Below are 21,248 nucleotides of genomic sequence, written 5' to 3' on the forward strand. Positions count from 1 at the left end.
TATCCTCCTCACCAATGAACCAGTACTGACCGTATTGACATCATCTAACAACTTGGCTATTGTCTACTGCCCTCACAGTAGATGTAAAACTTGCCCTTACATCATCTCACTCACTACCATCCAGAGACCTAAACCTCCATCAAGGACAGAGAAAGGTTCACATGCATCACCCCAACCTTATCCATTGTATTTGGTGCTCCCAACGTGGCCTTCTTTAAAGTGGCAAGATCAAGTGGAGACTTGATATCTTTTTCCATAGAATAAGCTACCCCTCTCAGTTTGGAATAGCCATCCTGAGCTCTCTCAGTCCTGCCCTGATCTGTCCCAACCTTGGCCTTCTCTACAGTCAGGATGAAGCTCAATGCAAATTAGAGAGTAATATCTCCAATGTTTTATTTAAATGAATCCAGCAGTAGTAGCACTAGTTATTCCTGCTCAACTCTCTCCAACAACTGTTTTATCTTCAAGCTAACCTCCCTCCACCTTGTTCCATCTGTTTTTTTTGCGTCTCCATCATTCACCTGACAATCTTCGAAATTCACCAGCCACTCCCCTCCACTGCACAACCTGTCATCCTATACACTCCCCCTCAGTCCATCAATCAGCTCAGAATCCTTTCATGCCACCCCTTTCTTCAAACTGGCCATGTCACCTCTTCACTCTCAGCCTTGATGCATTGACCTAAAACATCAACAAATTCTTTCCTTCCCCCCTTGACCCCTTGTTTGTTGCTGTTGTCACATTGCCTGGCCAACCTCCATCTTCTTCTCACTACCACCAACTTAAAATGTAGATCTGTCCATTTCTCACACTACCCTCTCATGGGAAACCATTTGCTCTTGTCCTCTAAATGCCTTCTAAATTTAAGTATTTAGATGAAATACTTCTGATTTTTTTTTTGATCTACACTAACTAAAAACCATTGCATTGTTACTTAGTTTTAGAAAGCTGCCTCCTTCTGTAGATAAATTCTTAAACTTCAACTGGGGCAGGGGAGATAGCTGCACTATTCCAAACTGGAGAGGTAAAATCATTGCTTTGCCTGAAAACAGTGTTTACCAAATACTATTAAGAGAAGAAATGATAGTGTTTAAGGAAGGTACATTAAGAAGGGTGTGTGTTAATGTTGTTTGTGGAGTAAGCAGCCCTCATTGCTGTGTATTCTCCAGCAGACTGTTGCTCCAGATTCCAGCATCTGCAGTCTCTTGTGTTTATCTATAGACTCTTTGGGTTGAAGTGGAAGAAATGCTTGTTCTGGACAGAAGAGCTGAACGAAGTGAAGGAAGTGGGACAGAATTGGTTATATGACATGTCAAATATAGAGGAGGGGGAACTATTAACAACAGACAGACACCATCAAATATTTATCTAGAAGCTTTTTCCATCACAATAGAAATGAAAAAAAACAAATAAATTATGGGATGGAAAGGAGTTCTTGCAAGAAGACTGTTCCCTGCCTGGTCATGAATCACTCAGGCAGGGAGGGGATAGCAGAATATGGACTATCAGCAGGCTAACGGGATTAAGATTGGCACCATGGTCAGAGTAGATGTAGTGGGCTGAAGGTTCTGGCCCTGTGCTGTACTGTTGTATTGTGAAGCCAAGTTAAAGGAAGCACAGCTAAAACAGCTGTGGGAATCAGTAGACTTGAAACAGATATTGATCACCAAGTTACCCCTTGAGATGGAGTCAAGATAAAAAGAAAACATTATACAGACCAGGTGAGAGCAAGAGCAAGATAAAAAAAAATGAGGAATGTGATTAAACTTTCAGGTCCTATACATGAACAGGAAGCAGCACCAAAAGGCAATGTATTTGAAAAAGCAATGGGATACAAAGCTCAATACTTCATCAAGGGTTGTTCCATGTCTTCCTCAAAGAAAAAGCAGTTTGCATCCCATTTTCAGAGATTCAAAGCACAATTATTATCAAAGAATGTATAAACTCTACACCTTGAAATTGGTCTGCTTACAGGCAGCCACAAAGCAAGAAACCCGAATAACCTAACTTAAAAAAAACCAAAAACTACTGTGCAGAGAAAGAGAGGGGAAAAACACAAATCATGCACTTAATAAAAGCAAGCCACAGCATTCCAAACCAGACAGGGTCCCTGGATCTGATCCCAGAGCAGCTGGAGTAGGCCTCAGCCTTTGTCCCAATTCATCACATTAGCAGGGCAAAAATGCACAGCAGAACTACCCACTCCTCTTGGAGATAGACCTGCAATACTAACTGCTGTTCTCTTCCCAGATTTGCTGCCCGATCTACTGAAGATTGCCAGCTTCCTTTTCAGATTTCCAACATTTCTAGTGTTTTACATCCCACTGTCCCAGACACTTCGGATACCCTGCTGCTGAAATAGCTGTGATATCCTTCATCTGTGACAAGTCTTGCATTTATCCAGAAATGAGACTCAACTGCTGGCTTCAGTCTTTTCTTGGCTGAAGATAAAGTACATTGAAAGGAAACTGAAATCTCTCAGAGTTGCCTGGATTTCTCTATGGGTGAATAAACCATGCAGTTGGCCAAATTCACACAATTTGTATTCTTAAAATGGGCAGGAAATGGAAGAAAGAACAAAAGTTCTGGCTTAATATCGCAACTCAAAGTTTCAGGATGAAAGCATTACAGAGTTCTATGGGACAGAATGTGTCAGCAGGCTGAGTACTCGTGTATGAATACGAACAGGATGTGACAAAAAATTCAAACTCAAATCACAATTTCAGGAAGGAAAGTAGTTGTGGAAAAATGCACAGGTCCCTTTCAAAGAAAAGTATTCAAGTACTTGTAAAAGTGAAATAAATGTTACTCAGATCAAATAAAACAAACTAAACCAGGTTTTATTTGATTCTTTTTAATTTGCAATTGATTCCAACCTTATAATTCTACAATCTAGCAGTGTCTGCATGCATAAATAGAGCTAAAATGTAAGCTTTCTGGAATTTCCAATTTTGGATCTTGGAGCGTAATCACAATTACTCAAAATACGTTAAGTTTTTGTTTTACAGTTGATCTGGTTAAACTGAAATATACTACTCTAAAACACTATGGCCTGAAAACACTAACTGCAGTTGTGCAAGTTATGCAAGTTCTGAAGGCCTAAAATAAGGCAGCCAAACAAGTTCAATATTGTATCCCCCCAAGCACAACACTAATGAGAGTTACTAAATTTAAATTTACGAATGAAATACATTTGAAAACTGTCAAAATTTGTCAGATAATGTAAACCACTACAAAACTCTTGTCAAAGCCTCAACTGTTTTATTTCACCTTTTTAGTACAAACTCTTCTTGCTTTCACAACCCTTCTGTCATCATACAACACTGTGTGTATTTTGTTCCATTTGGACTTCTGATCACAAGAGATAGACATCCACCAAAAAAGGTGCACTGCACAGGTAATCAAACTATACCCAGCAGTCAACAGGCCAAGCCAAATAGTAGCCCGTGGTTCAAATTCTGGCCTTGTGCTTTTTCATATTTTTACATGATGTAAACTTTTTCAGCTTGAGAGAAGTTGTAGACCTCTTTGGTTCTTGGACAGATAATTTTGTCATCTTGACGAATAGAAAGTAGTGACTGAAACAATAAAAAAAAACAACAGATTTAAGTGGGATAATAATTACCTACATTACTGGAATAAAAAGCTTATGCAAATGCTGGTGGCCATGAAATTACTAAATTGTGATAAAAATTCATCACCAATGTACTTGGGGAAAAAGCAATGTAGCAACCTTTCCATTCTGGCCTCATTTGACTCCAGATCTAGGGTAAAAAGTGGTTTGGCAAACTCTTCAGTTCATTGATAATTAAGAATAGGCATTAAAATCCCAAAGTGTCAATAACACCAACATCCTGTGAATTTAGAAATGAAATAAAAAAACAAGCAATAGACAATTAACCAAGGTATCAGCAAGGTATGTTTCTCCTGTGAGCAGAAGGAGTCAGCATGAAGCACTACAAGATTCTGTACTTCAAGTGTTCTGATGAAGAGCTTTCAACCAAAAATACTAACTACTGTAGTTCTCTTTCCACAGATGCTGCCAAACCTGCTTAGTGTTGACAATATCTTCTGCTTTTATTTCAGGATTGCCAATGCTTTCAAGAAAGTGAATACCTTTGCAAACTCGGTTTATTGTTTCTATAAAATATTCTATTGGAAAACAAATACTTCCTTTTACTTGGGCAATAAGGATTAGTTTAGATGGGTGTCTTGGTTGGCGAAGACCAGTTAGGCTGAAGGGATTATGCCCTATGCTTCCAGTATTATGCATCTATTTTATTTCCCAGGGGATAGGTTTCAAGACTATTTTTGGTATTCACCAAATGAGAGAAGGAAATCAGCACTGAGTAAAAATAAAACATACTGATTGGAGTGTCAACTGTTGAAGTATAACAGACACCATGAACACTCTAAATTACCAGCAGATGACATGCTTTGACATTTTCAAGAACAAAAGTAAAATAGAATTAAGTTTTCAAATTAAATTCATAAGGATGCTAACTAAGTGGGTATCAATTTACTACCCAAAACTTGTGTCAGGTATACAAAAACAGGCAAGTAAAATAGTCAATTCAAAGTATAACTCCTGATTGAAAAGTACCTATGGATAGGATAACTACTGTAGAAGATAACTTTACTCAAAGTCAACACACAATGTTAAGGTGTGCTTCAAATATAACATGAGGGACACTTCAGCTTCTTACTGACAAGAGATGTCAATTGAAGGACTGCAATCACTGTTTGGATGCTGTGAATCATGATAGGTATTATCACAGAGTGAATGGGTAGGGAGTGAACATGGAAGTTTCAGGAGGTATAGATGTGGTAGATAGAAGCTTCCCTCAAGAGGACATACAATTAAGGTCAGAGGTAGTGTAATCCAGAATACAACTATTTGATATATGAAAATGATTTTTCCTGTATCATTCCTGGATTCTTGCTAATCATTTGAAAATATGCCTCTTGATATTCAATAGGCAGTCTTTCAACTTATCAATGATTTTTTATTGCCAATATCGAAACTCCTGTCTAAACTTCTTTCTCCAGGTGAAGGCTGACGGGACTAGGTAGATTAATGGTTCAGCATGGACGAGGTGGGCCAAAGGGCTTGTTTCTGTGCTATAATTTTCTATAATTTCCTAATTTAAGGATTAAAGGAAAAGATAAGGAATGGGTGACCAACAGGAGAAGTAGTAGCAGGAAGGTAGTACAGGAGTCTCCTGCGATCATCTCCCTCCAAAGCAGATATACCACTTTGCAGTCTGTTGGGGGAGATGGCTCATCAGGTGAAGGCAGCAGTAGCCAGGATCATGGTACTGTGAGTGGCTGTGCTGTTGTGGTAAGGGATTCCACGGTAAGGGGAATAGAGAGGAGCTTCTGTGGCTGCTAATGGGACTCCCCTGTGGTGTGTTGCCACCCAGGTGCAAGGGTCAGGGATGTCTTGGAAAGGCTGCAGGGCATTCTAAAAGGGGAGGGTAAGCAGCCAGCTGTTGTGGTGCACATAGGTACTAACGATATAGGAAGAAAACAGGATGAGGTCCTGCAAGTTGAATTTAGGGAGCTAGGAGATAAATTAAAGACTAGGACCTCAAAGGTAATAATCTCAGGATTATTACCAGTGCCATGGGACAGCAGGATAGCTAGAATGAGTATGTGGCTTGAGCAGTGGTGCAGGAGGGAGGGTTTCAGATTCTTGGGGCATGGAACCACTTCTGGGGGAGGTGGGACCAGTACCATCTCTACATCTGGGCTGGCAGGGATTAATGTCCTAGGGAGATAGTTTGCTAGTGCCGTTGGGAGGCTTTAAACTAATATGGCAGGAGGATGGGAACCCACACAGAAAACAAGAGTGAAGTGATGCAGAGAACGAAGCTATAGAGTTAGTGAAGAAAAAAGTAAGAGTAAAGTGCATAAAAGTAAAAAACAAAAATTACATAGGTCACCAGATTCTAAAAGAACAATGAGTATAAGGGCACTTTATCTAAATGCCCGTAGTATTATAAACAAGGTTAGTGAACTTGTGGCACATGTCACTACCAAGGCATATGATTTAGTGACCATTACAGAAACCTGGTTGCAAGGTGGAGATGACTGGGAATTAAATATCCACGGATATCAGGTAACATGGAAAAATAGGCAGGAAGGCAGAGGAGGTGGGGTGACGTTCTTAATTAAGGATGAGATCAGGGTGATTCTGAGAGACAATACAACATCTATGGAGCAAAATGTTGAATCCATCTGGGTAGAGATTAAGAATAGTGAAGGGGGAAAAAAAATCACTGGTGGGAGTTGACTATAGGCCACCTAATAAAAATATTGCAGTGGCAGAGGCGATTAACCAAGAAATAACTAAGGCTTGTAAGAACGGATCTGCAGTTGTCATGGGGGATTTTAACCTCCACAGAGATTGGGTGAATCAGGTTGGTCAAGGAAGTCTTGGAGGACTTCATAGAATGCAGCCGTGATGGCTTTCTGGTGCAGCATTTGTGTGAACCTACAAGGGAAAATGCTATCTTAGTTCTAGTCCTGTGCAATGAGACAGGTAAGATTAACGATCTTGTAGTCCGGGATCCTCTTGGAAAGAGTGATCATAGTATGATTGAATTTTGCATACAGATGGGAGGATGAAATAGATCTAAAACTAGTGTATTATGCTTGAACAAGGGAGACTACAATGGAATGAGGGAGGAGTTGGCTAATGTGGATTGGGAGCACAAGCTATTTGGTAGGACAGTTGAGGAACAGTGGAATACTTTCAAAGAGATTTTTCACAGTGCTCAACAAAAGTATATTCCAGTCAAAAGTAAGGACAGTAAGTGTGGGAAAAGCCAGCCTTGGATAACTAAGGAAATAAAAGTTAGTATCAAATTAAAAGCTCAAAGTAAATTAGCACAAAATATAAAAACAGATAGCAAAAGTTTTTATAAATAGATAAAGCGGAGGAGGGTGGCTAAAGTCAACATAGGTCCCTTGGAAGACAAGAAGGGGAAATTGATATTGGGTGGTAAGGAAATGGCTGAGGCATTGAACGACTATTTTGTGTCAGTCTTCATGGTGGAGGACATGTCTAATATGCTAAAGAATGATGTTATGGACGAAATGGGAGGAGAGGACCTCGATAAAATCACTGTTACTAAAGAGATAGTGATGAGCAAACGAGAGGGCCTGAAAGTAGATAAATCCCCTGGTCCTGATGGGATGCATCCCAGGGTGCTGAGGGAATTGGCAGAGGTTACTGTAGACATGTTGGTAATCATTTACCAAAATTCTCTAGACTCTGAGCAAGTCCCGGTGGCAAATGTCACGCCACTTTTTAAAAAAGGATGTAGGCCAAAGACAGGCAATTATAGGCCAGTTAGCTTAACATCTGTAGTCGGGAAAATGCTTGAAGCTGTTATTAAGGAAGAACTAGCAAAATATTTAGAAAAGAGTGGTTCCATTAGACAGGCACCGCATGGATTCAGAAAGGGCAGGTCCTGTTTGACAAACTTACTGGAGTTCTTTGAGGAAGGCAGAGAGTTGGTATAAATAGGTGTTTCTCCAGTTGGCAGTCAGTGGTGAGCGGGGTGCCACAGGGGTCGGTGCTAGGCCCAACAGCTGTTTACCATTTACGTTGATGATTTGGAAGAGGGGACTAAGTGTAGCACAGCAAAATTTGCTAATGACACTAAACTGAGTGGAGAAGCAAATTGTACAGAGGATGTGTAGTGTCTGCAGAGGGATATAGATAGGTTAAGAGAGTGGGCCAAGGTCTGGCAGATGGAATATGGCATTGGTAAATGCAAGATCATCCACTTCAAAAGAAATAATAGAAGAGCAGATTATTATTTAAATGGTGAAAGATTGCAGCATGCTGTTGTGCAGAAGGACTTGGGAGTGCTTGTGCATGAATTGCAAAAAGTTGGCTTACAGGTGCAACAGGTTATTAAGAAGGCAAATGGAATGTTGGCCTTCATTGCTAAAGGGATTGAATTCAAGAGCATGGAGGTCATGCTACAACTATACAGGGTACAGGTGAGGACGCACCTGGGGGACTGTGTGCAGTTCTGGTCTCCATACTTGAGGAAGGATGTACTGGCTTTGGAGGCAGTGCAGAGGAGGTTCACCAGGTTGATTCCAGAGATGAAGGGGTTAACCTATGAGGAGAGATTGAGTCACCTGGGACTATACTCTCTGGAATTCAGAAGAATGAGAGGGGATCTTTTTGAAACATACAAAATTTTGAAAGGAATAGATAAGATAGAAGTAGGAAAGTTGTTTCCATTGGTAAGTGAGACCGGAATTTGGGGACATTGCCTCAAGATTCAGGGGAGAAGATTTAGGACGGAGATGAGAAGTTGTTTTTCCCAGAGACTGGTGGATCTGTGGAATTCTCTGCCCAGGGAAGCAGTTGAGGCTTCTTCACTAAATATATTTAAGATACAGTTAGATAGATTTTTACATAGTAGGGGAATTAAGGGTAATGGGGAAATGGCATGTAGATGGAGCTGAGTTTACAGACAGATCAGCCATGATCTTGTTGAATAGTGGAGCAGGGTCAATGGGCCAGATGGCCTACTCCTGCTCCTGTTTCTTCTGTTCTTCTGACAATTGGGTGGGAAAACAAAATTATTCCCCAGAATTTTGTGCCCCTAATTAATTTTCACACATGCAGTAGTGCTATTGATTCTATTATACGAGCTTTAATTTTGCCAAAAAATCCTTAGGGTGCTCTTCAGCAATTACGTAAAATTGAAATATGCTACATTTAGCATACCACTCTTTTCAACGACAAGCTGTCTGGTTTTCATCTATATTGTATACACTTTTAGAAATGGAGATAGCTTTTCGAATGATTTGTCATTTTATCTTTTTCTGATTGAGTGTAATATATGCTATTCTATTGTCCACTAGGATCTCTCTTGTATCTATGGAAGATTAGAATTATGGCTAGTTCTGTAATTTCCACCTCACCTCTTGCCCCTCAGCAACCAAGGATGCATTCCATCTTGTAAAAGTGAATTGCCTAATGCAAAACATAGTTATAAAACAAAAGTAAACCTTTAAAACTTACATTGTATCCATATACATATCCATTAGGCAGCATCATAGGTGGATTATTCTCATTCATAACTTCACCGGAAATCTTGCAGACGAGTCGGGAGTTAGCACAATGCGCCATAGGAAGAGGCTGTGCGAGCTTGTTCAAAGATTTGCTACAGACAGGGCAGTCTGGATTTTTAGAGGTTCCATCTTCTTTATAGCACTGTCTATGGACCATGCAGCTCAGGCATATTCTGTGAAGAATCTTGAACAGCTACACTTAACTCCCATTTTTATGGCTCCTTTAACCCCCCACCCCCATTTACAGGAGCATTATCTAACAAAAAAAAACTGAACCAGAGGTGAACAGAATGTTTAGAAATGATCTGAAAAGAAAACTAAGTGTATCATTCGCTGATAGACAATTAATGCAAAAACACTTCTATCAATGGGGGACTAACTAAAATCCGAACAAATCAATACCACAGAAAGAGAAATGTATAGTAGTTATTTTGGACACTTGGACATTGAAACTTCCTTCTTGCTAAACTCTCTCATCTTTTTAATCCATCTGTCAACACAGTTCCATTTCCAGCATCAAATGAAGGTAAGCAAAATCAAATAACCCATATTGAATTTTACATTCTCCCTTGCTGGAAGAAACCTGTATTAATACAAATGGTGAGAAAATTAAGATACAAGAACAGAATTGGGCTATTCAGCTCATTGAACCTGCTCCAGCATTCTATCATGGCTGATTTATCATCACTCTCAACCTATTCTCTTGTTTTCTCCTCTTAACCTTTGGCACCCTGACTAATCAAGTACCTAGCAACCGTACTTTAAATATATCCAATGATTTGGCCTCCACAGCCATCTGTGGCAATGAATTCCACAGATTCCAACCTCTGGCTGAAAAAATTCTTGCTCATCTCTGTTCTAAAGAAACATTCTTTTATTGTGAGGCTAGGCACTCTGATCCTAGACGCTCCTACTATTGTAAATATTCTTACCACGCTCACTCTATCTAGGCCATTCAATATATGATAGGTTTCAGTTAGATATCCCATCATTCTGGGCCTGTACTCCAGTGAATACACTGTTAATCCTTTCATTTCCAGCATCATTCTTGTAAACTTCCTAAAAGTTACTGCCATTTATCTACTTGGTATGAAGATATTTTACCAATCTCCCTTCCTAAAAGATTGATAGCAACTACTAACAGTATTTTATTTTAAATTATTTCCTGGCTAAGATAGTCAGACTCAATATCAATTGTATTATCTGGACATCATAGTGCTGGCAATAATTCCTTCACAATACCATCTCTTTTAATTACTAGAAATTTCAACCCAAAATAATGTGATGTGTTACAGTCCCTGCCACTACTGAACGCACTAGTGCTTTAAGTCTCAAATTTAGATCTGGATTGCTTGCTAACAAAGTCAATTGATGAATTTAAGAGCACATTTTGTTAACTGCAATGCTCACAGTACATGATATAATTACTTATTTACGTCTGTTAGGAGGTTATATGACTATATGGAAGGGTTTGCTAGAAATCATGATGCCTAGCTGGATCTTAATGAAACAGAATTTTCTCATCTACTGTACATGTTGAGGTAATTGCTCAGTTTTAGGAGTGAATCAGAATCAGGTTTAACATCACTGGCATACCATGAAATTTGTTGTGTTGCAGCAGCAGGACATTACAATACATATAAAAAAGCTATAAATTATAGAAAGTACATTTCTAAAATAAATTAAATAAATAGTGCAGAAAGACAGCAAAAATAATAGTGAAGTACTGTTCATGGGTTCATTGTCCATAGAGAAATCTGATGGCGGAGGGAAGAAACGTGTGTCTGCAGGCTCCTGTACGTCAACCTTGATGTCAGCAATAAGAAGAGGACAGGTCCTGGGAGATGGGGGTCCTTAATAACAGATGCCGCCTTTTGAAGGTTTCCTTGATGCTGAGCAGAATAATGCCCATGATGGAGATGCCTGCGTTTATAACTTTCTACAGCTTTTTCCAATCCTGTGCAGTGGCCCCTCCATACCAAACGTTCATGCAACCAGTTAGAACTTTCTCTTCCGTACAGCTGTAGAGTTTTGTGAGAGTCTTTGCTGACATATATCCTTGAACTCCCAATGAAATATAGCTGCTGTCATGTACGATTTGTAATTACATCAACATGTTAGACTCAGGGTATATCCTCAGACATGTTAACACCCAGGAATTTGAAACTACTCACCTTTTCCACTGCTAATCCCTTAATGAGGACTGGAGTGTGGTCCCTCAACTACTTCTTCCTGAAGTCCAGAATCAATTCCTTGGTCTTACTGATGTTTAGTGCAAGGTTGTTGTTGAAGCACCACTCAACCAGCTGATCTAACTCGCTCCTGTATGCCTCTTCGTCACCATCTAAAATTCTGCCAACAATAGTAACTGATGCAAAACACCTGTTTACTTTTACTGGTTATGCCTTGCCAGAAGCTTACTACCTGGCATCCTGCGCCCACTCAAGTTAACAAAGAAACATAGAAAATAGGTGCAGGAGTAGGCCATTTGGCCCTTCGAGCCTGCACCACCATTCAGTATGATCATGGCTGATCATCCAACTCAGAACCCTGTACCTGCTTTCTCTCCGTACCCCCTGATCCCTTTAGCCACAAGGGCCATATCTAACTTAAGTTGTTATCCTTTATGTTAAATTATAATGTTATGGGTTTTACCCCGACACTGATATATTGTGACCTTCATTCGTGCATCATCTATCACTTGCATTGCTTCATTAAGTCACTGATTGCCCATCTGCTGAGCCGTATGTTTGGTAAGTTAGAATTTGCAATTAAATGCATTTCCTGGAACCCACAAACAATGCGGCACTTAATCATGCCTTTTTCCCCACATTCAACTCGAGCTTGTCCATGGAACAGCTCTCTAAATTCAGGCACGTATTCTTGATGAGGACTGCCATGATCAAATCTGGTACTTACTTTGCACATGCCTTTTGTTCTTAGTACTATTTGCTTCGCAACAATCAATCAGTTATTTGACCACTCTCCCTGACTCCTTTTCAACTAAATTGGCCTTAAGTTAAATCAGCAAATTCCAGTTCTGAAGAAAAGCGATGATCTATTCTCCTCCCCAGTGAGCTCAATACCTTTTCTGCATACTTTGAAAGGGAGAATAAACACTACACCTGTGAGAATCCCCACAGCATCTGGCAAACTTGTGACCATTACTAACGTTGAGGAGGGGGTACAGGAGTCTGAAAACCTAGTTTCAATATTTTAGGAACACCTCCTTCCTCTCCACTATAGTAATTTTAATGTCTTGCACTATACTGCTGCCACAAAACAACAAATTTCATGACATGTATCAGTGATAATCAACCTGATTCAGAAACCTCACAGATCTGGTGAGTAATCTCCCAATCTGTTTTTATTGAAAAAAAATCTTCTTCCACAGTAAGGGAATGATTTTACAATTTGCACACTTATAACAACCTAAAACCCATACCAACTAAATATTTTAAGTACTGTCACAAAAGGTTCTAAAACTCTGAAAGGATACGGTGTCTTTATAGCTGAAAGTCCTGCTTGCAGTGTTATAGTGAAGACAGAACTATTTCCAAGTTGATGAAGTCTGTAGTTATCATATCTGAATTGTTGAATGAGCATTTTCCATCGGGCTGGATCCAAAAGATCCTGTAATGATAACATACATATTTGACTCCTGTATTAAAATAAATCCATGCCAAACATAGCAGGTTTGAGAGCACTCAAGTTTAAACAACTTCTTCTATTCTCTTCCACATAAAAGAACTTCAAACTCCATAAAATAGATAGAAAATATAGACAACTTGAAGCAGGGAACGTACAGCAGACATCTGAGGGGGATGACTTTCATTTACTACTTTCTCAATTAAGGATAAAAGGTGGAAGGGTGGAGTTCATTTGAAATGCAGTATCCCAACAACAAGGAAATTAACAATAAACAGACGTCAGAAAGACACAACATTAATTTTGGAGCAAACACGAGGAAATCTGCAGATGCTGGAAATTCAAACAACACACACAAAATGCTGGTGGAACAAAGCAGGCCAGGCAGCATCAATAAGGAGAAGCACTGTCGATGTTTCGGGTCAAGACCCGAAACGTCAACATTAATTTTGGAATTTCTTTCATAATGAATGTAAATATTTGGAACATAAAGTAGCACAGTGCAAAACACAGGGAAAGGTCCTCTGGCTCAAGACATCTGTGCTGACCATGATGCCAATTTAAACTGCACATCCGGCTGCATACTGTCCACGTTTCTCTATCCTCTGCCTAATCATGCACCTGTCTTAAGGCCTTTTAATCAGTGTTATGAGATCTGCTTTCACCACCTCCCCTGGCAGCACCTAGCAGTCTGTATACAAAAAAGTAGCTGCCCCATACATCTCCTTTAAACTTCCCCCTTCTCGCCTTAAATACATATCCTCTTGTACTTGAAATTTCTACCTTGAGAAAAAAATTCTCACTATTTACCCTAGACTGTCCTATTGCCTTTCCTACTGTCCATTTGAAACAAAGAAACAATTTTAACTGTTTCCCAGTTTTGGATCAGACCTTGTCCATGGCTAACAAGGATACAAAGATCCCTCTCAAGACTCCACCTTGTCACTCTCAATAATCTGGGGTAAATCCATCAATCTCAGGGGGTTTATCAACATTAATATTCTTCTAAAGACATCCATAACTTCCGTCTGGATGTTGACATACCTGAGAATATCAGTATACCCCTGAACTCTGTATCTTCCATGTATGATAAAATACAACAGTCAATTTACGGTCAATTTACCACAGTAAGATGATTCTAGATTTTCTCTTTCTCTGACTGGTATGTATTCTGACAGCTGAGCTGCATCAATAAATACAGCACAAGGGTCTCATGGCATATAGTACCATGGACCAAATCTGACTGAAATCATTTTTAATTATACGTATATTAAGGGTATCATCTACATTTCAGATCTAAAATTTTAAAATATTTTAGTTGTCCTCATCTGAATTTTTGAAAAATAAATATATCAGCAATTTTACCTTATATGGCGAAATGTGAGTATCAGAGGGAAATGCCAGCATACCCATCACTTGTCGCACCTCATCCAGCTGTCCCCCTTCTGCTTGACTGAAGTGTCTCCGAGCATGCCTAAAACAGTAAAGAAGAGTCAAACTTTCAATGAATAAGTATATTACTTCAGTAAAACTTCTACAGTCACAATACAGTTCTGAGTTATTAAATATTTGATAATGTTTAGAAGGCATTACACTTTGACTGAAATTGATCTAAAGAGTCCGATTCAACACTGTGTAACTCCTTTCTAGCAGACTAGGATTAGGTTTCATAGCACAAACAAGAGAAAATCTGGAAATCTAAGCAACACACTCAAAATGCTGGAGGAACTCAGCAGGCCAGGCAGCTTCCATGGAAAAGCATACAGTCGATGTTTCAGGTCGAACTCCGTCAGTAGGACTGGAGAGAAAAAGATTATTAGTTTTAAAGGGGGGGGGGGAGGGAGAAACACAAGGTGATAGGTGAAACAGGGAAGTGAAAAGGTGAAATAGAGAGCTGGGAAGTTGATTTTCACCAGATACAGAGCTGGAGAAAGGGTAATATAATAGGAGAGGACAGAAGGCCATGGAAGAAAGAAAAAGGGGGAGGAGCACCAGAGGGAGGCTGTGGGCAGGCAAAGAGATAAGGTGAGAGGGAAAAGGCAATGGGGAAGGGGGGCATTATCAGAAGTTTGAGAAATTGATGTTCATACCATCAGATTGGAGGCTACCCAGACGGAATACAAGGCATTGTTACTTCAACCTGACTGCGGCTTCATCGCAACAGTAGAAGAGGCCATGGATAGACATATCGGAATGCGAATCGCAAGTGGAATTAAAATAGTTAGCCACTGGGAGAAGCACTCACCCAACCTGCATCGGGTTTCACCAAAATACAGGAAGCCATACCAGGAGCACTGGACACAGTATATGACCCAAACAGACTCACAGGTGGTGTCACCTCACCTGGAGCACACAATTCTCCGTAACTTCTGCCACCTCCAATGGGATCCCACCACCAAGCACATCTTACCCTCCCTACCTCACTCCCCTCAACCACTTTCTGCATTCCACAGGGATTGTTCCCTATGCAACTCCCTTGTCCATTCATCCCTCCCCACTGATCTCCCCCCGGCACTTGTCCTTGCAAACAAAACAAGTGCTACACCTGCCCTTACATCACTCCCTTCACTAGCATTCAGGGCCCCAGTCCTTCCAGATGAGGCAACACCTCACCCTTGTGTTTGTTGGGGTCATATACTGTGTATGGTGCGCCTGGTGTGGCCTCCAGTATATTGGTGAGACTTAATGCACGTTGGGAGACCACTTCGCCGAGCACCTATGCTCCGTCCGCAAGAAGAAGTGGGATCTCCCAGTGGCCACCCATTTTAATTCCACTTCCCATTCCAATACGTCCATCCATGGCCTCCTCTACTGACACAATAAAGCCACAGTCAGGTTGGAGGAACAACAGCTTACGTACTGTCTGCGTAGCCTCCAACCTGATGGTATGAACATCGAATTCTCGAACTTCTGGTAATGCCCCTCCCCTTCACCATTCCCTTTTCCCTCTCTCACTTTCTCTTTCCCAGCTCATTGCCTCCCTCTGGTGCTTCTCCTCCTTTTCATTCTTCCATGGCCTTCTGTCCTCTCCAATTAAGATTCCCCCTTCTCCAGCCCTGTATCTCTTTCACCAATCAACTTCCCAGCTCCTTACTTCACCCCCCTTTTCACTTATCCGCTTTCATTCCTCCCTCCCCTCCCCATCCTTTAAATCTATTCCTCATCTTATTCTCCTCCAGTCCTACCGAAGGGTTTCAGCCCGAAACATCATCTGCTTTTCTTTTCCATAAATGCTGCCTAGCCTGCTGAGCTTCTCCAGCATTTTGTGTGTGTCGCTTTCAGTCGAACAAATTGCTTTACTGAAATGGGATTTCACATGAAATGAGTAAAAATACAATCAGAGTAAACAGAAAAATTGTGTAGAAAGCAAAATTAAATCAAATTATTTCCTGTCAATCACACCCCTCCGGACTTAGCATTGAATTTAACAATTTCAAATAGCAATCATTTCCAATTATCAGAACTTGCCAGTCTGATTAAAGGATGTCAAGCTGTAATGTTAATGAAGTTTTTCTGTCAACAGATGCCACCTGATTTGAGAGATATTTCTAGCAATTCACATTTCCAGCAACTGCAAGATTTTATATTGGAAATTATTTTTCTAGTTCCCTCTTTTTCACTTTTGTCATCATTTCTCCGATTGTACCTCCTCCATGTGAAAAATCTGCAATTAAATCAGCCTTTATCACCATCAATCATATCACAGTATCTCTTAGGTTTCATCAAATGCACAGATTTCCTTTGCTTTCTCCACTGCTCTCTCCCTCTTCTGTAACTTAAAACTCAGTTCTGATGAAAAATCATCAACTGGAAACATTACATCAGTTTCTCTGTCTACAGGCACCACCTGACATAGTAAGCGTCTCATCATTTTGCTTGCATTGTAACTTCCCCTTTGCTGGATCCAAAGCCAGGAAGCCACAATTAAATTACTGGGGCCTTGGTTGATACACAAATTATAATCTAGAAGGCAATTTCCTCAGTGTAATGCTGGAGGATCTCAGAAAACATTGGGGTCACAACCCAAAAAAAAACCCTTTTTTTTCCTTTCAGTTAATCCTGACGAAGGGTCTCGGCCCGAAACGTCGACATTGCTTCTCCCTATAGATGCTGCCTGGCCTGCTGTGTTCCACCAGCACTTTGTGTGTGTTGTTGTTTGGATTTCCAGCATCTGCAGATTTCCTCGTGTGTGGGGTCACAACCATATCCTTTGCAGCCCAGCAAAGAATAAACTAACAGGTGTAGTCTGTAATGCCTTTTCTGGATGTGTGTTTCACTGTCTGTGTATGTGTGGGCTTTAGTTTAGTATTAACTGGTTTAATAGCAGAGTGAATAGTCAGAGAACATTTGTTAAGCATATTTTAGCACCATACTAGTAGATTTAGGTTATTCAGCCCATTGAGTCTGCTCCACCATTCCATCATAGCTTATTTATTATCCCTCTCAACCTCATTCACCAGCTTCTCCATGTAACCTTTGATGCCGTTCCTAATCAAGAACCTATGAACCTCTGCTTTAAATATACCCAATGAATTGGCAACCATAGCTATGTACAACCGAGAAATAAAAGATGCATGTTTACACCATTGGGTGTAAGTAAAATAGCTGCTTCCAAAACGACTTCAAAATACTTCACAGTAAAGAATATGCTTTGTGCATATATATTTACATACTAATAGCAATCATTTCAAGACATTAGAAAAATATGACCAACTGTGTGTCCAAACTTCCTCCAAATTCACTTGGATACATTGGGCTGGGCATGGCATTCTCACACCTGACACCAGAACACCAAATAGTCAAGCCTGGAGGAAAATAAGGCTTCCTAAGACCGGCAACATTAGAGGTATAAATAGTAGACCATAGGGGTTGGCTGAAAATCTGAGGTATCATTCATCCCTGAAAATTAAGTAAACTTGCACACCACGCTCAAATTCAGGCTAATCACCAGGGGTGCTGGATTTGGTGACATGGGCAACAGAACCTGATCTGTGGTGAAGCCTAAGAAGGTTGTCTTATTTCTTTTTTGAGAAACTGCAGTAGCAGGTTTTTGTGTGATTCATCTTGGAAATGGGAAGGTGGAATTCAAAGTTAAAGCAAAAATGATGAATAAAAAGCAAAAATACATCTAGAAATAATACTTGGATAACCCAGTGGAACTGCAGCTTGTATTGCTGCTCCACAGCTCCAACAACCTGGAATTAATCCCGAACTGAAGTAGAATGTAATCATAAGGAAACATGGGGAAAACAGGAGATGGGAAAACAATATGGTTGGTACACACTGAAAAGTACTGATTCCTGTGGTAATGTTTGATCAGTGATGTTTTACTTTGTTTTCAACTTAGTTCCTGATAACTTGTTTAAAAAAAAGTTAATCTCTGAATCGTCCAACGCACTCTTTGTGTGACGACATAGCTTTCCTCCAACATCCCAAAGCATTTCCAACTGGTAGGTTCGTCGGCTATTTAAATTGCCTTCAGTGTTGCTGGGTAGCACTGAAAATAGGAGATGGCAATGTGGCAGAGAAAAGGTTGCAAGCAAAAATGTGGGGAATGGGTTTGCTCTTAGAGGCAGCACATGTTTAGTGGGTATAGAGCAACCCAGGTTGCAAGGGGGAAACAGTCAAATGAGAAAATTCCTCTCAGACATAGTGGGGTGAAATAAAAGTATATATTTTTCTCTCTTCAGCAAAGGAGGATGAGAGGTAATTTGATAGTGGCAAAAAATGAGAAGAGGCAAAGATAGAAGGATAGGTAGAGACTTTTTCCCGGGTGGAAGTGGCTGATATGAGAGTGCATAATTTTAAGGTGATTGGAAGAACGTGTAGGAGGGAATAGCAGAGGTAGGTTTATTTTAACCAGCTGCTTTTTTGCAGGTAATGTGGTTTTTTTTGTTTGTATATTATTGACAAAAATGACATCTAAATTGCAAAAGCAAACAATTGCTTTAAAAAAGCAGCTAACACCCACTTACTATCACAGTCGGCCATCCTTATCCGCGAGGGATTGGTTCTGGGACCCCTCGCAGATACCAAAAAATGCGGAAACTCAAGCCCCTTATTCAACCTGTCTCAATGCGGTGGACCTTAGGACCCAGCAGAACCCCAGACCTCATTTATCCTGTCTCAGTGCAGTGGACATTAGGACTTAGTGGTCGAGCTCTGAATCCGCAGTCTGTTCATGAAAATAATCACGGTCATGATTGAAAATAAAGTGCAAATAATAAAGCGATCAGAAAGAGGTGAAATGCCATCGGTCATTGGAAAAGCATTAGGCTACAGTTGGTCAACAATTGGAACAATTTTAAAGGATAAAGTGAGAAAGGCCCTGCCCCAATGAAAGCTGCAATTATTACTAAGCAATGCAGTGGTTTAATTATTGGGTTTTGGGTTTTTGATCCTCCACGTCAACCAGGCACGGATGGAGAGCACGCTCAGAAGTGGTCTGTCACTGGATCGAATTCGGGAACTTCCGTTCCTGAGCCCAGCACTGAAACATATGTTCTTAAGTGTTTTATATGCATAGAAAGGTAAAATATATACTATATACTAAGACAAACGTTTGACTGACGCTAAATAATACCGGATGTACCTGTCCCGACTTACTTAGTAAGAGAACTTCCGATTTTTTTTTCAATCCCGATCCACAGTAACCTACGTACATCCTCCTGTATACTTTAAATCATCTCTAGATTACTTATAATACCTAATACAATGTAAATGCTATGTAAAATAGTTGCTATACTGCATTATTTAGGGAATAATGACAAGAAAATAAAGTTTGTACATGCTCGAACAACAAGTGCTGGAAGAGCACTTCTGGGTTTTCTCGATTTGCAGTTGATTGAATTCGCCCATGCAGGACTCACGGATAAGGAGGGCTGACTGTACTTTGGTCAAAGCTGATTCAATACAAACACAAGATTAGATTTTGCTTTATTTTTCTCAGGTAGTCTTGTGTTCACAGTACCCTAGAAATATTGCCATTACAGAATATGATAAAATAATTGTTACATTAGCAGATTACAAATTAGAATCAGGTTTATTATCACAGGCATGTGACATGAAATTTGTTAACAGCAGCAGTTCAATGCAATACGTAATATAGAAGATAAAAATAATAGTAATAAATCTTATTTTATACAGTACACATATATTGAATAATTAAAAATCATGCAAAAAACAGAAATACTATATATTATAAAAAGTGAGGTAGTGTCCAAGGGTTCAATGTCCATTTAGGAATCAGATGGCGGGGGGAAGAAGCTGTTCCTGAATCGTTGAGTGTGTGCCTTCATGTTTCTGTACCTCTTACCTGATGGTAACAGGGAAGTACATTAGAACATACAACTTTGATAAAACCTAGATCTAATTATTTGGAAATTTCAACTAGTCGGGAGTGTGATGATGTTTACTTTGCAACTCCCCAGGCACTGGTTTCCACATTCCCTGTAGGCGTTAAATTCAGTGGAAAATTTATTAGAATTCTGTGTAAGGTCTTAAAAGGCGTATTGGAGTAATGTCCTATTGTCTGGAGAAATTCAAGCAGTACAGCACCTAAATCCAGATTATTGGGTTTAAAGTAACTTGAAATAATTCAATTTGGAAAGTTTACTTGCAGCTGTTGAGGAATACAAATTGTTAGTGAAATAACATGGAATAAAAAAGCTTGCAGTAACACTTTGATCATGAAGCCAAACTAGTAAAACCATCCAGAATATAATGTCCTTCGTGGAACAAATAGCCACCTGTCCTTGATCCACAGCAACATGACTGACCTTTAACTGCTCTAGGTGGCCAAACAAGCCCTTCAGTTCTTACACAACTGGGATGGACTTTAACAGCTGCATTTTGTATTGATGTCAACATCTGAAGGAATTAGGGAAAATCTTTCAAGAGCAAAAAAGGCACTACTTTGTCAATTCAAGCACTTCTGACTACTGCATTCTGCTTGGCTCCTTTAACAGTTATGCTGATCCACAATAGTTGGAATGCATTCATCATGGTTCCTGCATAAACAATAGTGGAATACTGTAGGAGTACAGAAAGGCTCCAGACATTTGTACCTCTATTTATTTTGCAACATTTGGAAGCTAAAATATACTTTGAACCTTGAAGGATTACTGTTTCTCTATTTCCCAAGCTTCACCTGCCAGCTTCCACTGTAAACATATTTTGAAGGAGCACAGGATTGTACTATCTTTGAAGCAGAACACTCACATGAACAGTCCTAAATGAAGGGCATAAAATCAGGGTAATTACTACGCTGGTGGACCAGATCCTCATGTTAAAGTTTTAATGTTGCCTTTTTCCTCCTTGTAAACCAAAATCAATGCCATTTCACTCAATGTAAACTGAATCAGGATATAGAATTCAAATACCTTTGTTAAAAGTACAAAGCCAAGAATGTTTATTTCACAGTATAGGGTGCAATATCTTGATAATATATTAAGAGCTTTCCTGCAAGTTGTCGTATCTAATATGTTATGATCGAA

The 21,248-nt window shown here is 39.9% G+C and overlaps 1 protein-coding gene across 1 annotated transcript in view; it reads right to left on the reverse strand.

Annotated features, from left to right (window-relative positions):
* Nucleotides 1-2,838: 2,838 nt before the first annotated feature.
* The window catches only part of maea (macrophage erythroblast attacher, E3 ubiquitin ligase), a 90,880-nt gene continuing 72,470 nt past the window's right edge, over nt 2,839-21,248 (reverse strand). The window contains exons 6-9 of the mRNA XM_059965600.1: nt 14,119-14,227; nt 12,605-12,738; nt 9,056-9,251; nt 2,839-3,578 (exon numbers count right to left, since the gene is read on the reverse strand). Of these exons, the coding sequence (XP_059821583.1) occupies nt 3,483-3,578; nt 9,056-9,251; nt 12,605-12,738; nt 14,119-14,227 (535 nt within the window). The 3' untranslated portion in view covers nt 2,839-3,482. The remainder of the gene's footprint in view (nt 3,579-9,055; nt 9,252-12,604; nt 12,739-14,118; nt 14,228-21,248) is intronic.

This window comes from Hypanus sabinus, chromosome 3 (assembly GCF_030144855.1).
Source record: "Hypanus sabinus isolate sHypSab1 chromosome 3, sHypSab1.hap1, whole genome shotgun sequence".
Lineage (NCBI taxonomy): Eukaryota > Metazoa > Chordata > Chondrichthyes > Myliobatiformes > Dasyatidae > Hypanus > Hypanus sabinus.